This window comes from Argentina silus (genome assembly GCF_951799395.1).
Source record: "Argentina silus genome assembly, chromosome: 1".
Lineage (NCBI taxonomy): Eukaryota > Metazoa > Chordata > Actinopteri > Argentiniformes > Argentinidae > Argentina > Argentina silus.
In genome coordinates this window covers 12,932,619-12,951,629 of record NC_139655.1, presented here as the reverse complement: position 1 = coordinate 12,951,629, position 19,011 = coordinate 12,932,619, and the positions used below count along the sequence as shown (strand labels likewise).

The 19,011-nt window shown below is 42.8% G+C and overlaps 3 protein-coding genes across 3 annotated transcripts in view; 1 reads left to right on the top strand and 2 right to left on the bottom strand.

The window, feature by feature from the left end:
• rin1b (Ras and Rab interactor 1b) overlaps nt 1-4,557 on the top strand; it is a gene marked incomplete at both ends in the record, with an annotated part of 7,286 nt that extends 2,729 nt beyond the window's left edge. Inside the window, 4 exons of the mRNA XM_083669577.1 lie at nt 1,371-1,676; nt 1,841-1,972; nt 2,181-2,350; nt 4,234-4,557. Of these exons, the coding sequence (XP_083525703.1) occupies nt 1,371-1,676; nt 1,841-1,972; nt 2,181-2,350; nt 4,234-4,557 (932 nt within the window). The remainder of the gene's footprint in view (nt 1-1,370; nt 1,677-1,840; nt 1,973-2,180; nt 2,351-4,233) is intronic.
• A 1,706-nt stretch (nt 4,558-6,263) lies between these two features.
• On the bottom strand, nt 6,264-12,098 carry LOC310822509 (actin-related protein 2). Its single transcript, XM_083694867.1, has 8 exons — nt 11,876-12,098; nt 10,812-10,922; nt 10,157-10,445; nt 9,698-9,834; nt 9,239-9,388; nt 8,841-8,986; nt 7,460-7,592; nt 6,264-7,211 (listed from the first exon to the last, which is right to left on the bottom strand). The coding sequence occupies exons 1-8, from the start codon at nt 11,921-11,923 to the stop codon at nt 7,041-7,043; spliced, it is 1,185 nt and encodes a 394-aa protein (XP_083550993.1). The 5' UTR covers nt 11,924-12,098; the 3' UTR covers nt 6,264-7,040.
• A 1,843-nt stretch (nt 12,099-13,941) lies between these two features.
• Nucleotides 13,942-16,912, bottom strand: six7 (SIX homeobox 7; the record flags this gene model as incomplete). The annotated part of the gene is made up of 3 exons (XM_083677569.1): nt 13,942-14,149; nt 14,338-14,501; nt 16,505-16,912. 3 exons carry the CDS (start codon nt 16,910-16,912, stop codon nt 13,942-13,944), a joined length of 780 nt encoding a protein of 259 aa, XP_083533695.1.
• Nucleotides 16,913-19,011: the final 2,099 nt, after the last annotated feature.

The following is a 19,011-nucleotide window of genomic DNA, read 5'->3' as shown; positions in this document are numbered from 1 at the left end:
CACCTCACATTGTGTACCTAGTCAGATTGTAGTGAATTCAGTGACGCTATTTTTTCATAGGGAACCTCAGATGTGGCATGAATCAAAAACATACAATACATTGTAGACCCAACAAGAACACAAATATTATTAGATATTGTCAGCAAGTCTGTTAGATACAGCATTATCATTGCTTATAGTTGTACACAGCAAATCCGCCTCGACAGCAGAGGCGAGAATACTGTCTATGGAAACAGACTGGCTTTTGATGAAATGTGGAATGTCCAAAGGCTTCAGTGAAAAGGTATTACCAGTACAATGCTTCTGCGTAGGGGGTAGAGCTCCATGCAGTGGAGTTCACATTGTCACTGGGATTTAAAGATACACTGCTAGTGAAGCCAGAGCACTATCCATCACATTCAGTCTGCCAAATATATAAGATGCAGGACAATTGTGGTGTTCATTGAGATATCTGCTGGGAGGCAGGTGGGGGGCGGATTGGATGTGTGTGTGTGTGTGTGTGTGTGTGTGTGTGTGTGTGTGTGTGTGTGTGTGTGTGTGTGTGCGATGATGATACATGGTTACCTTGCTGTGAGAAGGTTTTAGGAGAGAGTGGACGACGCAGTTCTGCCTGCTGATTTATCTTCCATTGCGTCGGTGTGGGCATTTGCATTTGCATTTTTTTCTCCCCATCGTTTATCATAAAAAGATATCACAGTCCCACGCGCACTTGAAGAGCAGCACGATTCTAAGCGACTCAGGCAGGGGGGAGGCAGAGAGAGCGGGTGGTAGGGAGAGAGGGAGGGAGGGAGGGAGGGAGGGAGGGAGGGAGGGAGGGAGGGAGAGAATAGAGTGATGGATAGAGGGAGGGATAGTGAGAGATAGAGGGATGCAGGGCAGAGAGTGAGGGAGATAGGGAGAAATATAGAGGGAGAGAAAGAAGGGGAGGGAAGAAGGAAGAGAGGAATAGGGAGAAAAGGGGGGGATGAGAGATACGGTGGATTAAAGGAGGGAAGGAGTGAGAGAGGGGGTTGGGTATTGATGCAGAGATCTGCTCAGTGTGTTTTAGACAATGTCAGCCTAGTTAGAGAAGGCTGTGCGCCTACACTTCCTTCTGGGGAACCACAGGACCTCACTAATGAAGACTGTTTATATTTGTGTGTGTGTGTGTGTGTGTGTGTGTGTGTGTGTGTGTGTGTGTGTGTGTGTATGCATGCTTCATTGTGTACCATAACTGACGTTATGCTCTGAAATAAGTGTTTTTATGTATGTCTTGGCATGTATGTTATCTTTACATCTAAAAACTCTGAGAGTAGGTGGTCCATGATGAGTCGCGTATATGTTTTCTTTATCCTCACCGACCTTCTCCTGTGTCTGTATGTGAACCCCAGACCTAGCCCTGGAGAAGGCCATGTTTAGCTGTGTGCTGAAGCCTCTGAAGGCGCTGTTGGAGCAGGCTCTGATCTCCATGCACAGGCAGGACGGCTCCACCCAGCGCCTCACTGCCAGTCTGCTCTGCTGCCAGGAGGAGGCGCTGGAGCGCCTTGGGGTGTGTGTGGGGGTGCCTGATTCCCGTGGGGTGGAGAGGGTGCGCCAGAAGTTGGCTCTCATGCAGCGCATCCACTCTCCCATAGACAAGATGCTCCTGCTGCTGCAGGTGTGCAAGTGTGTTCTCAAGGCCATGGGGGCCCTTCACGGTGAGTGGTCCTTACAATGCCTGCTCAAAAATCTAAGTAATGTAGCCAAGGCCTTTTCTGAACCAATCAGCAATATTAACAACATCTATCATACATAACAAAATGTAAATAAAACAATGTATTAACGTGTTACACAGCTATCTTTGCATTCCTCTTCTTCCTAGGACAGGAAGTGATCTCAGAGAACTTCCTGCCAGCGCTGTCCTATGTGATAGTTCAGTGTAACAGGCCACAGCTTCTCCTGGAGGTGGAGTACATGATGGAGCTGCTGGAGCCCTCCTGGCTCACCGGGGAAGGTATGAACTACAACTACCATCACACCCCGTACTACATCCTGTCAGCCCTACATTAAGACAGGGTAGCAATGAAAGCAATTCTGTAGTCCTCTACATTCTATTACAGTGCCACTGTGGCATCCAAATATTTTTGACCCTGCATTCGACAGGTATGAATGAACCAATGAGAAATATTGCTGTATTGAAGTGTCCCTGTGCCCTCTCCCAGGTGGGTACTACCTGACAAGTGTCTATGCCAGCCTGCACCTGATCCAGAGTCAGGATGAGGACCAGGCTCCACCAGGAGGTCTGACCTTGGAGGCCCAGGACGCGCTGAGGGAATGGGGCTGCAGACGCAACCGAGAGGCCCAAAGCCACCGGGAGAACCAGCAGAACCAGGTGAGACACCACAGTACCACACCTCCTTTAAATCAGGGATACCAGAGACTGGCTAGCTTGTATCTCAACTGTACATTTGTTCCAGCCCAGCACTGACCCAGCTGATTCAAGTCATTAACTAATAATTAAAGGTGCAGGGCTTAAGTCTATTGGAAATCTGCTACCTCTGGCCACGGAGGTCAAATTAAGTTCACCCCTGGCCAGTTGTTTTAAAACCTGATGAAAGAGATTTTATAAAGTGATTTTCGGGACCAAAACAGCGTTCGTCAATTAAATATTTATTTCAAGGGATCTCATTCCCTGATCACTAATGTTTCAACATAGCAATTTACAGTAGAACCATTAGAAAGCTTGAATGTTACATCCAGCACTAATCAAGTCATTGATTAGTTGATTCAGGTGTGCTAGTGCTGGATTGGAACAAAATTGCACAACCCTGTAGGTCCTAACAGGACAGGAGTTCAGAAACCTACCCTCGAGGTCCACTTTAGATTAAAACTAACACAGGAACTGACAAGCTGAATCATTAGCTCAATCAATTTGCTGAATCTGTGTCAGGAGGAGTGGGTTAGCAACATCCCAGGGACCATAGCCTTTCCACAGACAGGAGGAGGATAGAGAAACACTGGCCAACACCTTCCCACCACATTACACAGTGCATACAGCACCCTGCCAGCCACGGGTAGTCTCCACACACCATCCTGCTACTGCTCCTAGTAGCAGCCACAAACACAGCTCTGTCCATCCACCAGATGACATTGTTAACTCTGTCATACTGTGGTTAGGTAGTTAGTCACGTGGTCCTTCTCTCTCCCTTCAAATAGCAGATCTAACTCACCCGCCAACAGATTTTCACTGACACTCAGTGAGCTAAGTGCTATGAAGAAGTGGGCGGTCAGATAACATGAAATGTATTGAGCAGCAACCCACTGAAGCAGGCAAACACAATATGCACACGGACAGTGAGGAGCTCAGTGATTCTGTAAGTTGGTGCTTTTTTTACCTGTTGATGGATTGTTTTTGGTGTATATCAGGACAGTTGTGTGTGTGTAGCACTGTGTGTGTATTTTAAGGGTGTCTGTGTATATTTTGCTTGGGAAATGTACAGTAAATGAGTGTGTATGGTAATGTGTTTAGTAGTGTGTGTGTGTGTGTGTGTGTGTGTGTGTGTGTGTGTGTGTGTTTGTGTGTTTGTGTGTGTGTGTGTGTGTGTGTGTGTGTGTGTGTGTGTGTGTGTGTGTGTGTGTGTGTGTGTGTGCATGCGTATGTACTGTATGTATGACTGTGAGGGATGTTTGTAGGTGGTTCTGGATTTATGTAATAGCTTTCAACAGTAAATTTAGGCAGAGGTATGTGTGTTATGGCAGATTTCTTATTTATATTTGCTCTGTTTATCAGTATGAATATGCTTTTAATGTGATGGTTAAAGGATCAATTTGGTATAATGTAGCTAATATGAATGTTCACTGAAGTAGAGAATATGTTTGTATGCTAAGGCAATACATGTCTACCAAAGCTGTTAGATGTGAAGACAGCATGGTTTCTATTGGATATTCATGTGAGGCTTTGTGGTTTCTTTGTGGTTTAGGGTATGTTAAGGCTATGTTACAAACAGGAGATCGAGGCGTCATACAGTACAGTTAAGATACAGTACATTAGGAGTTGTAAACCAGATAAACTTAAGACAGCTGTATGTCATTTTGAAGCTGTCTGATCCTTATCTAGTGCCATATGTAACAAGGCAGTGTTATTAAGGTGAAGGCTATGTATGAGTATTACATTACTCATTATTTGTGTTTGTTTATGTGTGTGTGTGTGTGTGTGTGTGTGTGTGTGTGTGTGTGTGTGTGTGTGTGTGTGTGTGTGTGTCTTTGTGTGTGTAGAGGTGCGTTCGGGTACTGTTCCAGGACGGCGAGCGCAGTGCGGCGCAGACGTTACAGTGGAGAACAGGAGAGAGCAGCGAAGCCCTGGCTCAGCTCTGCGCCGCGACCTTCGGCGTGTCCGAGCCCCAGCACTACACCCTCTACTGGCGCAGTGGGGGGGAGATGCGCGTCCTGCCCCCCCAGGCCCAGCCTCAGGACCTGGCCAGCCACAGCGAAGGAGGCCCCTCTCTCTCCTACCTGCGGACGGACCATGACTTCAGCAAGATGCGGCGGCTGACCAGAGGGGGCGCTGTGGACCTGGGGGAGTCAGTGTGTGAGGAGTGAGAGAGACGGAGAGGGCAGGGTTCTCTCTCTCTCTCTCTGGCTGTTTGATAAAGCTGTGTTGTGTCTCGTCGTGGCCCAGGACATGTTGTCAAAACTGCAGCCCTCCTAATGACTAGGGGCAAATCTCAAATGGCACCCTATTCCCCATTTAGTGCACTATTTTCAACCAGTGGCCACATTGGAGCTCTGGTCAAATGTAGTGCATACCCACACACTATAGGGCTCTGGACAAAATAAGTGCACTGTTTGAGGAATAGCATGTCATTTGAGACATAGCCTATGATGGGCAGTTGGTTTTTTATTATTCGCATCACTTCTGTGTAAAAGTCTGCTGGTCCTTGGTTGGAACCCTGTTGTTGAGGGTTGGGGATCCAAACACTATGTCTTTTGGAAGTATTGCTAATGTAGGAGCGACAAGAGATAGGATTGTTTTTTACTTACAAGAGTCAAGACCAAACCTCAATACCAAAGTTAAGAAAGTAAAAGTCATAAACATAAGATTGTGTGATGCTAAGAGGACAATCTTTGTATTTACTTAAGATGGACATGGTTCTTTTGACTTTGGAGTGTTCCGGCTAAGGAAATACTGGATTTTGACGGGAAGATGAATGTTGATTAAATCCACACACATCCTTAAGAGGTCATTTTGTGATACTGTACATTTGAGATGTTGATTCTACCATGTCAAGTCATTTACAGTTAACATGAAAATCATTCATTTTTAACATTACAAGTGGAAAAGTGGTTTGATGGCTTTTGTGAGTGGCATAATGTGTCTTTGTCTAAAGATTTTGCAAACAGAAATTCACTGAATGACAGAAAGACAACTTTGTCCAAATAATTGTTTGAAATTGCTTTTCCATTTTACTTTTTAGTCACTGTTTCTATAGAAATTATATAACATAACATTCCATGACAAGGAGTCTCAGACAATCTGACCAATGCCAATAAATCTGAACCATGTTGTACCTCATTGTGATTGGTTGAATGTAAAGTCACCATGGTGACTCCTGCTGCAAGTCATCATTGCCAATTGACTGTTCAAATGTAATGTTATTTTCAATAAACATTCATTATGTAATATTACAATAATTAATTGTTCAAATGTGGAATAGTTTGATATTGACTATGAATAAGAAGTTTCAACTAAATTTACGTTTTATTTGTATTTATTTTTTTGGGGGGGCAGACCATTCATTTGAAGACAAAGAAGCAATTACATCTGAGAATTATTGCATGCTGTTTCATTTTATGTGGAGATTCTGCAGGTGTACTGTAGTGTGTGATGCATGTGTTGATTGTATGCTGAGTAAGGCAACCATAAGACATTCACTATTTCTTTGAATGTTCAACATGTTGCTGTATTTTGTCAAGTAACACAAAATCGCAATAAAATTGCAATATCTGTTCAGTATGCTGTTACGTACATTTTATTGTATATTACAGTGCAATATTTTAATATGTATTACATCTGAAATCATAGAACAGACTGTTTCAGACATAGAAATAGAACTAGAACACTATCACATCATTATTACACTATCTATAAACTATCTATAAACTATAATTTCAGGATTCGCCACTAGCTGGCAGCAAACACCCTTTCAGGAGACAGTGCTTCTACCTAGCCATGCTTTGTCTGTTAGATACAAAGTATTGCATCCTCAAATCTATTAATCTGGTTAATTACATGACTCCAGATGTACCACAGCTTCAATCCAATCCACAGCTCCAATGCAAAATGATCCCTCTCCATTTTAGAAATACAGAGGTTTATAACTATTTCAAACTTGTGTTGAAATACTTGAAAGGAGGAGAGAGTACACAACAAATTTTTAGACAACATTTAGTATATTTAGTCTATTTTTATTTTGACGTTTATAAAAACCATCCCATTTATTCATTTGGAACATACTGCTGTATGCAGCCTTTGTTCTCCACTACAATAGGGCATCATTCACTTTATCAAGTTGGCATTTTTACATCAATTGTCATAGAATGGTGGCACTGCATCAGAAGGGTTTTGACAAGTGGAGGATTAATATGGTGTGAATGGAAAACAATAAGAAGGCGAACAACAATGTGCTTCAACTTGACAACGACAAACAACTTGAAAATTATTATTTGGACAGAATATGGCAAGGGAGACAAATGACAGAGACGAAAACGCTGTTCTACTTGGTCACATCATTTTGTGCTTTTCAATAATGGCACTTATAACAGACATCATTTCTTACACAGGCAATAACATGCATCCCCAAGTGGGATTACAATACAGTATATTGTCTTTATTAGTTACAGTGGCATCACAGTTTTGTACCCAGTAGTTCCATACACTCTTTGGTTGGTATCTAGTGAACTGATGAATGTTGGCAAAGGCTCTATAGAAAAAACACATCTATTTGTGACTGCTGCTAATAAATGCAGAAATAAAAGCAATCATGAGTGCTGGCCTTGTTTCCAGAATAAGTCACTCATATCTCTTATCTCACACCTGCCCCCAGTTTGTCCAGCACCCCCAGACCCTTCTCCAGGTAGTCAGCCTTGCTCACCCAGAAGGACTCCTTGTCTTTCATGATGTTGGCCAACACCGCTCCCCCCAGGAACACCATGTGTTTACGCCGTGGAGGGTCCTCAATACGGATCTTAAACTTCTGCAGAGGTGCAGGGAGAAAGAGAGAGAGAGGGGGGGAGAGAGATAGGGAGAGAGAGAGAGAGATTAAACGTGGAAGAAGACACCTGCAACATTTCTCAACAGTGTGTGTGTATGTGTGTGTGTATGTGTGTGTGCGTGTGTGCGTGCGTGCGTGCGTGTGTGTGTGTGCGTGTGTGTGCATGTACATGTGCACATGTGTGAATGTGTGTGGGTGTGTGTGTGTAGATCACAGATGAAGCAGCTTACAGAGAGCTTCTTGGTGTCTCCGTCCAGGACTCTCTCCAGGTAGAGCTGTTTGATCTCTCTCTCCAGCCTGGAGGGCAGACCAGGGTACATGGTGGTGCCTCCAGACAGAACAATGTGCTTGTAGAAGTCTGATCTGCAGGGTAAAGGCAAATATAACATGAAATCAAAAAAAGACCTTAAACCTTAACCTGCATCAAGCTATTTTCTTGTTTAATACTGTTCTGTTGTATTCATATGGTTGTTTTGATTCATAGATGAAGTGTTATAATTGATGTATCGGTTCATACATTCAACATAGCGACCAAAGAAATTATAGCACAGATCCTATAACTCTAGCAAAGGCTCCTAGTGAAGGTCAGTGTGTCCCTAACCTCAGCTCAAAGTCTTTCTTCTCACCTTGTTCAGAATGCCTGAGGAGGTTTGAGGCAGAAATTCGCTACAGAGGGGTGGAGACTTGTAATGTGCTTGTCTCACTTCCAACCAGTCAAGAGGCAGCTCAAAACAGAACAGCCAATCATTTTCACCCCATGTGGGTAGTGTTCCAACAACTGAATTCTAATAATAAAACTACTTCAGAAATGTCCATTTAAAACATATAGCTTGCAAGCAATATTAGCTAAATTGATTGGCTAACACTGACTAATTTGCTCTTTTAAAGAGTAACTAAAAAGGGGAGGGGGGTTGTTGTTCTCTGAACATCACTTCTGCTCGAAGCCAATCAAAATGTCAATACAAAATTCTACTGACCTCCAAAGGAGGCGTGAAAAACAATGCAAAGTATGAGCATCTTGAAGGCGAAGATGAAGAACCCTGCTGTACCATTTGAATACTATGAAAATATATAATATATATATATAATATATGTGCCAATTGTTGTTTATGAAGCTGTTCATCTCCACTCTCCTCTATGTGGCTGCTTGTTTGGAAGGACATTTGGACTGGTCAGAAGTTTTGTATCTTTTGAAACTGTTACATACCCTGGAACAGCCCAAGGCTGCAGAGATAATAAGTATGTTTCTTCTTAATCACCTTGTTTTTTTCCTACTTGTCTGTGACGATTGTCTAATGATGTATGGCAAATAAGGTGAAGATGCTTTTGTAGACTAAATCTCACCCACCCGGGGAGAACTTTAGTGCATATGTGCCCAAGCCATACATTGCATTCTCGCTGCAGTGATACTGAGCTCAATAAAGTACCAGCCTATGCCAATGGTAAATAACGTACCAGCTTAACATACTCAGCTTGCCAAATAACATACGCTGATCAACTCAACTTGTCATCTATGCCTCATTCTTTTGAAGAATCCCACAATACGACTCTACAGGCTTTAGGTGGGTAAATAAAATAAAATAACATGGACCACTAATGTGTGTCTCTGACCTGAGGTCGATGTCAGCAGCCTGGATGGTGTTGAACAGCAGCTCAGCCACGCCCGCTCCCTCTACGTTGATAAGGTGGGGCTGGAAGAGGGCCTCTGGAGCCCCGAACCTCTCACCTCCCACCATGACACTACGACCGTCAGGGAGCTGGACCAAAGAGAGGTGGTCAGTTCACCCTTCTACAGTTAAACAGTCATAGAATAGAATTCTCATATATTCTTTTCAAGTGTCATAATTGTTCATAAGATGGAATACAGTAGCCTGGTTGTCGGCTTGGATTCTGAATCTGCTTTCAAAACTTTTACCATGAAGATCCGCTACACTGTTGCCCTACCACCACAAGTTGACAGATGACTGGCACCTATTGATCACATTTATCATGAGAGAATATAGAGTCACCATGTAAGATTCCACCAGGACAGTGGTCTCTGTGGCCAACCGCTGCTCCTGCTCTACGTTGTAGGCCACGTAGCACAACCTCTCCTTCATCATCCTCACTGTCTCAAAGTCAGCAGAGTGGTTGAAGGCATAGCCACGAAGCAGGAGGAGCTGAGACAGAGGGTAGACATAGAGATTTTTAAGAGAGGTCAAATATGTCCACAGTTCCTCTTCAGGTCCATGTTTACTACGACTGTATGTCCAAAGCTACCAGTGATTCAGATTTCAGATTTATTGTCCTCAAGAGGAAATTCTTTCCACAGTACACAGAAAAAGAGATGGTTGTGGAATAGAGAGTTCTGCTAAAATGTAAATGTATTTCTTTACAATATAGAGAATCCCCTAATTTCTTTAATTTCCTCATCAAATCATTTTGAATCAATTGTGAATAAACAAGGATGGAGAGGTGTCATAGCACACCTTAATGAGGTAGCGTGTGATGTCACGTCCTGCGATGTCCAGCCTGCGTGTGAGGTGGGGTAGAGAGTAGCCCTCATACACAGGGCAGATATGGGTCACCCCGTCACCTGAATCCACAACCACACCCGTCAACAAGCCTGCAGAGAGGATTAATTATCAATTAGATTAACAATCAATCAATCAATCAATCACTCCCACTCACACAGACTCAGCACAGCTCTTTCAAGAGAGAAACCACTTCCTTCTTCCTCTCAAGTGTAAACATTGTGCGTGTTTGAGACTGTATTGCAGTCGAGCTGTGCAGCGCAGCATATCTCTATATTATATTTATGTGGTTTGGGAGATGATTAACATGTAGTTCCAGGAGTGGATCTGTTTAGGATCTGGTACACTAGACAGTCCAAGTGCAATGTAGCTGATCTTAAACATGCAGAGCCAATCCATAGTCTACTACGGTACCTTGAGCATATAGAGTGAGCACTGCCTGGATGGCCACATAGATGCCATGGAACTGGTAGGTCTCGAACATGACCTCTGTGATCTTCTCCCTGTTCTTGGTGGGGTTCATCGGGGGCTCCGTCAGCAGCACCTTGCAGTCTGGGGGGCTGATGTCAAGACGCTTGGGCCCGAAGGTGTAGTCCCACAGGTGGATCATGTCGTCCCAGGAACGCACCATGCCATTGTCCATGGGGTAGGACACCTCCAGCAGGGAGCGGCACTCGCTGGCCTCGTCTCCCACCATCAGGTCCTGAAGGGTCGGGCGTCAGGGGTGAGGGGTGAAAGGTCAGGGATGGATCACCAGGGATGGTTTGGTTTTATTTTGATAAGATGTGAGAAAATGCACATGCATCTGCCATGTCAAATCAAGAGATTAGGCTGCCTCTTATTTAGGGTTAGGGTTAGGGTCAGATGGGGTGAATAGACTGTTTTTAGAGATACATTTTATGCACAGAAAAGAGCATGGGAGCAAGGGACCCTATCTGTTTGTGATCCTTAGATGTGTACAGTAGCAGTTTCCATCCCAGGGTCAAACTCTGTCACATAAAAGCTGACAGGGTCAAACTCTGTCACATAAAACGACTGACATACACCCTCTCTGTTTCATTGATCTCACCTTAATTTCAATGTTGCCGACTTTGGTGGTCGACCGGATCATTGGCCGACCCACCATCGCAGGGAAGATGTGCTCTGGAAAGTTGGAGCCAGCAAATCCACATTTGACAAACTAGGAACCAATGTGAGAGAATGTTAGTTTCAATATGAGAGGTCAGGGGAAGTGTCAGTTCAGATAAAGTCCTCATATACTGTGTACTGTGTAGCATTGAAATCAAATATGACAACAGAGAATGTCACTTGTGCTTGAACTTGTTTTCAGTTCAGTCTGGGTGTCATAATGAATCAAGTTCATTGAATGAATGACAGTTTGAAGTGCATCCATATATAGGCTAGTAGATAAAACATTTCATTGGGGTATTTCATATTGCCTGTTTACCTGTCTGCTTACTTTCAAGTTAAATGCCTTAACTTGTCTATGTGGCCAAGACACATTCCATAGCCTGAAGGTGTGTTGTGCATTCCAGGTAGCATGCACTAGCCACAGGTGGTGGAGTAAAGGCAAGTTACTTCACAGCCACCAATATGCCTAAAGGTGAGGCACATGCTGCTTTACCTGCCTATCTGTCTATGGAATGCTACTGCAACAGAACAGAATGTTTCCAAAAGTCCAATATAAAGGGTTGAGTATAGATCTCTCTATCTGTTGGCATTCTCTCCTCTTCCTGGTGCACGTCCAATTACAGCTGACATCACCATTTATGGCAATAAGTGTGAAGCGCAGACAAGTCCAAACAGATGTGTGCAATTTGTGCATAGCGGCGCACCCCTACCTGCGCTGGCTATCGCAACTGTTCCCATGTTTGCCACATAAGAGTGGAGTATCAGGTGCTCCTATCTATGTTAGTAGACAATATTCACTTCTTACATGAGACCGGTGTGGATCGTCTGACACCAGAACACATCTGTAATGGGCAATTAAATGATGTGCCAGGTGTTGCCTGCAAACGAGGGACACACATCTCAAAGAATCACTGAACTTCACTCTCCTCTTCGTGCATAACTAATTCGGTATAAAATAACAATTAAGTTAATGTCATAACAACTTCATAACGACACACTTACCCCCGTCCCATTGTCACAGACGACAACCTTCCTGCCTTCGCTGTCCATGTTCCTCTGATGCTGGAGAGCACCTCAAACTATTCCCTTCCGTCAGAACAGGCTTCAGGTTGGCAATACAAATGAATACAACACTAAATTATCTTCAAAACATGCGAACAAAAATATGATAGGCAAACTTCATAAGCGTGGAACAGCAGGTTGTGAGTTTTGAGTTGTTCTTCCCTCAAATTCCTGAGGTGTGGGCGGAGTCAAAGAAAGAGAGAAAGTAGAGCGGGGAAGGGGTCGTTCAGGTGTTCTGAAGAATGTCTGCTGAAACTGTTTGGTGTAAACCTACTGTAATCAAAGTCAAAATCTTACATAACAGCTGTTATTCATAGTGCAATTGATACACAACCTGATTTAAATCGCTTCTCTTGAATGAGAGTAAGGCGGTGCATTATTAAGGTTGAACCAACGACATTAATATCCCACATCACCTCTCCATCACTGCCCCTACTCGCGCATGTAGTTTCTTCATCCTGACGTAAAATGTGAAGTTCGTTTTTCACAGGTAAATTATCGACTAAACGTAGTTTGTCTGATATATTGTAAAGTTATTTAATTACTGTTGTTCATTAATTGTGTCAATGCTCTAATTACCTTCAAAAGTTGGAAGGCCTCACCACCCAAACACAAATGACCTGTGTGAAATGAAAATAAAACACCACACCACACATAGAAATTGGAAGAAAAATTGTTTCATTTATTCCAAATGTACACATCAGAGATTTACAAAATACTTATTTTCAATGAATCCTGTGATGTATGATATGTAATTATGGGTATAAGACAGTAGGCCTATTTGTCACTCATTTTCTCAGTCTCTGTCCTCAAAGGCAATAGGCACATCATTTGAGTTAAGACCAAGTAGTGCTTTACGTATTTTCAGTTATCAGTCCTGCATCTGTATATTGTGGTTTCATTTCTGTCTCTGTTTTGTTTTAGCAGGCGATTCAGGACAACTGAAGAGAGTGTGGAGGAAGAATAGCCGACACTGATGCTGCGTACATCAGTCAAAGGACAATTTAAAGTTAGAAGGGGAAAATGGTGATGTTTTCAATACAAAGCAGCATTGTTAGTTACATTGTCATTATTAACTTACAAAGTTTAACTTACATTATACAGTAAGTTAAACTAGCCATAGGACTATAAACAAATGTGTGTTGGTGGTAATGTACTATACTGTATGTAGTGTTTGTGTTGTACAGTCGTCATTGTAAGCAAAACTAAAAGAGTTGAGTGAGGCTGTGATGCCCCTAGTTCCTCCTTAAGGCAGTGAAGTGTGTGAGGAGAAATGCAGGCCTCTTGACTGCTCCGGTCCCTGTTAGTAAGCTGTTCTGCATTGGTGATGACTGATCATTTCAGAACTCAACAGCCTACAGAAGGCCGTGTTCATTGTAAGGGGCTGCCCATCATCAAAAGCAAATGAATACATGGGGTATATACAGCTATTAAAAAATTAGACATCGAAACATATAACATGAAAAAGTTCAGTATTCACTCTATGACCATGTTTGTGTGTATGTGTGTAGTTCTATAAATAATGTGCCTGAGAATAGAGAAACATGTTATTTTTGCTGACTTGCTGCCCACTTTCTGGTCTGTACCTGCAGGACAGAGAACCGTAGTGGGTATCTATACAGGTCAGAGAACCGTAGTGGGTATCTATACAGGTCAGAGAACCGTAGTGGGTATCTATACAGGACAGAGAACCGTAGTGGGTATCTATACAGGTCAGCACTGTCATACTGACTAACAGCGTACTTCACAGTCGTATGCCATGGTGCATTTTAAGTGCATGTGTTTGTGGATGTCCAATCGCCACCCCCCCCCCGATGTCCTCTAACAACCACATCAAGTGTTCTCAGTCTCCACCTCCTCTCATTTAGAGCACTTCCGGAGTGTCCAAACCAAAGATAGTTTTAGAATGTTCTAGAATGTCTATGTCTCTTTGTCTCTATTGTATCTGTGGGGCCTCTGAGCTCTGGGTGACCAAGTTGAGGAGGTCAGCGATAGTCTCTCCCTCCTCAGGACTCAAACTCGCTGTCACTGCTGACGGAGATCTCAGGAGTGGAGGCGCCCGTCCCCCGGTGCTCAGTGCCGGTGCTATAATCGCTGGCCTCTGGGCTGCCCGGGTGGCGGGGGGAGGCGGCCAGCAGGTGGGCGTGGTGGCGCTCCTGGATGGAACCCTCAGGGGAGCTTCCGGAGGGCAGATGGGAGGGGTCCTGCTGATGTCTGTGTAGAGGAAAAGAGAGCAAGAGAGAAAAGAGTCAAGTGTTTGTTTGACTTTTGTCCTGAGTTAGCCTTTAACAATTATTAAGCTATGAACACATAATTAATACAATTTTGTAATTGTTTTATCCACCCCATGGAGAGAGGCGCAAACATTTAGACTAAGTAAGCCTTCCTTCTTGACCTCGTACCTGTTCTTAGCTGACGCTGCCCTGTCTCTCTGGCGCCGGTTCTTGAACCAGTTCCCGACCTGTGTAGGCGTCAGTCCTGTGGCCTGGGCCAGGTGGCGTTTTCGGGATGGGTTAGGGTATGGGTCCTGGAGGTACCACTCTCTGAGCAGACTGCGAGTTCTCTCCTGTGAAACAAATGCACACAACAACGCTCAGTTCCCTTGTTTCTAGTAATCAACAGCTCTTATACAGCTATCATCCCTAAAGGCCAATCAAATGTCAGATCTATGTGGGTGATGTAATTCCCTCATTGCTCCATTGATATCAGTTAGAGATACATTATATCAGATGTGGTAAGGCTGTTTTACAGTAAGCCTTGCTGAAAATAATCTTATTAATCTGGATTTATAGATAGGCCTAATGATAATCTACATAATAATCATACATTTTTATACTGTATATTGGATCAGGATAAGGCGCTTATAGTATTGGAGTGGTTGGATGCATTACGATTAGAAGTGGCTTAAAAATTGCAGCAGATTATTTGGCCTGTGATACCTGACTGTGCCACAGGAGGGAGATGACAGGGACATAATCACTAAACTCCACAGACAAGGCATAGGTCACTGTTGAGACCCTTCTCTTAATGGTCTTGTACTGACTCACCCTTCAACCTTGTAAAACCAGATTCTGGGCTACTGAGAGATCTTACTTCGTTGTACCTCTATGGACTTTGTCTGTATCATTGTCACTTGTCTCTGGAGGTTAATTTGTGGCTACTTGTGTGAGTAATTAGTCTGAAAATACCTATCCTTCTGACTCTAGAGCTTTTGTATGCATTCAATGGGATTTACACCCTAATTAGGCAATGAGCTGAAATGGCGAAGGTTGATGTGGAACGTTTAAAAATGCCGAACACAGTACAGTTCTGCATGGTCTTTGTCAATAAAATTTCACACATGTTTAATGTTGGATTAAAAGAGAAAGTGTATATAATGTATTGTGCATGTTCATGTACAGTACAACTTAAGAGGTTCTTTACCAAAGCCAGCCAAAGCTCTGACTGTTGAACATATCTGTTCAATATGCCTAGGTAAACTTGCATATACTATATTAGAAAGGAAATAGACATTTTAAAGATGTTCTTTGTCAATTAAAATGATTAATGTCTCTGATTTTGGTCTTAGAAAGATAACCACTGATGTATAAAAATGAATGAAGTAGAAAAAATTAAAATGTTTCCCCAGACCACTACATTTGTATATCACCACACACCTCTGAAGAGGCTAGTAGGTGACTGCAATGAGGGATAACTACTCAAGAGTAAAATGGCAGCTTAGTACCACAGGTGGTCCTTGACAGGAGAGGCTTTTCTGGCTAGGTGTATGGCCTGCCTGCCCTGTGGCTGCATGGGCCCATTGAGGAGGCTCACAGGAGGCTTACAACCATAACCCATCTGGTTAGAGAGCAGAGGAATGCCCTCTATAGGCACATCTCACATTTAGATGGATACTGTAAGTATGGTTATTCTGCAACTCTCTTGAAACATTTATTTTATCTCAATGATATAATAAAGGTTTAATGAAAGAGTTACAGGCTGGGACTGAAAATATGTTGTTTTTAATCAACCTGTAGTTAGGTTCAATTGAATGGCATGTGTGTTATCATGATTCCATTTAAGGATGTCTATATGCGTGTCAATCAGTGCAGAGGAAAACGTTGTTTATCGTAAGTTTGTGATATATACGCTTTCATACCGTGTTGATTCCCTGTTTTGCATTAGATTCAGTGGCATTTTGTTTTAATTTGCTGGTCACTATTGCACACATTATTCCTCTGACATGGAGTTGCCTCTGACCTTGTTACAGGACATTAACACAAAAAGTTGCCTTAACAGTGCTGGAAAAACGTTAATGGGGCTTTATGTCATTATAAACTTAAGAGCTCAGGAACTAGGGTATGCCTTGATACACCACAGAGCCCTGGGCTGCCCGTTTCAGATATGTGAGTGTAATATCAAAACATTTCACACATTTTCAATATGTCACACAAATATTCAAGTGTAATTATTAAGCTAAATTCATTATCAGTAGCCAGTTCATGCGTAAAATGTATCAGGCCATGAATATCTAAATGTTAATAATGTGTTGCACTAGAAAATGATAATTTCACTCACTTGGTGTCTCACCTTAAAGCAGTGCGTCTTCTGTTCCCCGTCCCAGATGGTGCGAGGCAGGGGAAACTTCTTGCGGATGCGGTACTTCTCCACCGGTCCCAGCGGCCGCCCTCGGAGTCGCTCCGCCTCTCGGTAGTGCGCGTCCAGCCACAGATCCTGAAGTTTTGCGTGAGACTCGCGCGTAAAGCGATGGCTCTGGAGGATCTGGTAAAGAGCCTCGAAGTTTCCTCCGTGGAAGGCGACCAGCGCTCGGGCGCGCATCACTGACTCGTGGCGGTTGAGAGCCTCCCCGGCCGAGCCAGGCACGGCGGCAGGCAGAGACCATAAAAAGCGACCAAGGCGCTCAATATCCCCGGTCTCCTCCAGGTTCTCGCACACTCGAGCCACCTGCTCTGGTGTGAACATTGGTAGTGGGAACATGATGTCTCCTTTCGTTCTCAGATTGCAGTCAACGAAGAAAGTAGCCTAATCTATGGTCATAAAGAAACGTTATTCGTTCGCTAAATGGGCATAATTACGGTGGTCATACCATTTTTAATGGTGTGCATTCTATAAAGCGTAGCCAAAACGCGCGTAAAGTTCAGTTTACGCACCGTCCAGTGTGCCTGAATAATGTGAAACCGAGTTCAGTTTGGAGACAGTTTTGTACCAAAAAAAAACTATATCTGATTTCTATATCTGCGAGTTCCTTATGTAATTTACTTCTGTCTTTTCCCGGTACATGAGCTATGTGACAGCGGTCGCGATGGGGCCAGGTTCTCCGAGTTTGTGCTAGTAAAGATAGAACGGCTGAAGTCAACCTGTATTTAAAGCTAAATACAATTAGCATCTTTCTAGTTGTTTTGAGAGGGATTATACGCCCCAGTCATTAGCTACTTAGCGGGGGGTAGTGTGTATAGAGGTGACTGCCTGATCAGCTTGTTTGGCTTAGCCAAGGGAAACATTGACTGCCAGGATGATTGCTAACAACAAGGATATTTAATTGGTCTGATCTGTTCGAAATCCATTTCAGGGAAGGAGAGTGTCAAGAAAATAATGAAGCACATGACATATTCTGGAAAGAGTAAACCACTAGCAGTTGAAACCCAACATTTGATGTGATATTAGGTGATATTTTGGGTTGTTTGAAGATATGTAAATATATATATATATATATATATTTATGATATCAAGTTGATCAATTTCGCGATTATTATTGGCTGCAGATTAGGCCTATCTATTTAGGACATGCATAAATGGATTCTCTTTGATAAGCCTACAGATGACAGACAGCTCACTGCGCTCCGTTTTTAATGAGGATTGGATCTCACTGTCAAGGGCTCCTGTACTTAGGCCATGAAAACCTGTATCACATGCGTGCCGCCGTTTGACCGTGAGGACATTTCGAGACGCATGTTAGGTAGGCTAAAGCGGCTAAGAATCAACAACAAACTAATACCCTGTTAATTAAACTGGACAAGGGTTATACCATATCCACCTGGACTCGACCCGGGCCAGGGCATGATAAATAAAACCCGTCTCTGGATGCTATGCTACTCGAGGACACGGATGATCCCGCTCCTTGGTTCAATCCCTCTGATCTGAGTATTAATCAATCTCTGAGATCACAATTTTCTTATAAATCCGGTTTAACATAAGCATCTGTCTACGAATACACTACAACAAACACATTTGTACTTGACCTTTGGCTAATAAATGCATAACTGCATGAGCATAATGTTTGATATAGGCCTATGCCCTTATTAGGGCATAACTTTTTCTTAAGCATCTGTGTCACCAGTAGACCTTACATACTTTTCCAAAACGGTTGCTGTTTTTTTAGTGAGGAAATGTGAGTTGAGTCCAGTAGTAGCCTGCATAATGTTAATAATTATACATATATCATGTAATATACACATTTTCTTAAATATGAATATTCTCATTTAAGAAAATGTAATATAGACCATAATGAATATATACCGTGACATCCCTGCACAGACCATGTATGACAAGCCACCATGCACCAGACCTGATAAAGTAGCCTACTGTGTGTCTGTCAGAAGATGGAGGTTGTAGTCAGGTAAGGGGTCATATGGTTTAAAATAAGGTGAAGGGGTTTAGTCTTGTCTAACAATCTGTCTGCAAAACTCAAATATGGGCTTAACAGACACTACTTAATATCTGGGATCCCTTCTTAAACAAGGTAGAATGGGGTCAACAGTTAAGTCATTCAGACTTAACTTAATTCAGAATAGAATAGAATTGAATCATATAACTAATGTCCACAAAATGTTACAAAATGAGCAAAATTATAAAAACAAACATCATATACCACAGCACACACATTAAAATAGCAATACATAATATGTGATAGCAAATAGCAAATAGCAAGTGTTACATACAGTATGCTTCAGTTATATCATTGAGATATGTTATTCTGTTATCTTCACAAGGGAACTCATCACAAAAAGTACAAGGAAACAGTTTATAAAGGTTATGATGAGAGGGACTAAAGGCCTTTTGACTTAAGTTAACATTTT

Bases quoted from the DNA above. Each gene is read 5' to 3' on its own strand.
- LOC310822509 (XM_083694867.1), bottom strand. From the start codon at position 11,923: ATGGACAGCGAAGGCAGGAAGGTTGTCGTCTGTGACAATGGGACGGGG. The intron at 9,389-9,697 runs GTGTGCTATGAC...CCTCTGTCTCAG, and splicing joins TCACACGCTACCTCATTAAG to CTCCTCCTGCTTCGTGGCTA. The intron at 8,987-9,238 runs GTGACTCTATAT...TCTTTGGTCCAG, and splicing joins TCCTGGTGGAATCTTACATG to CTCCCTGACGGTCGTAGTGT.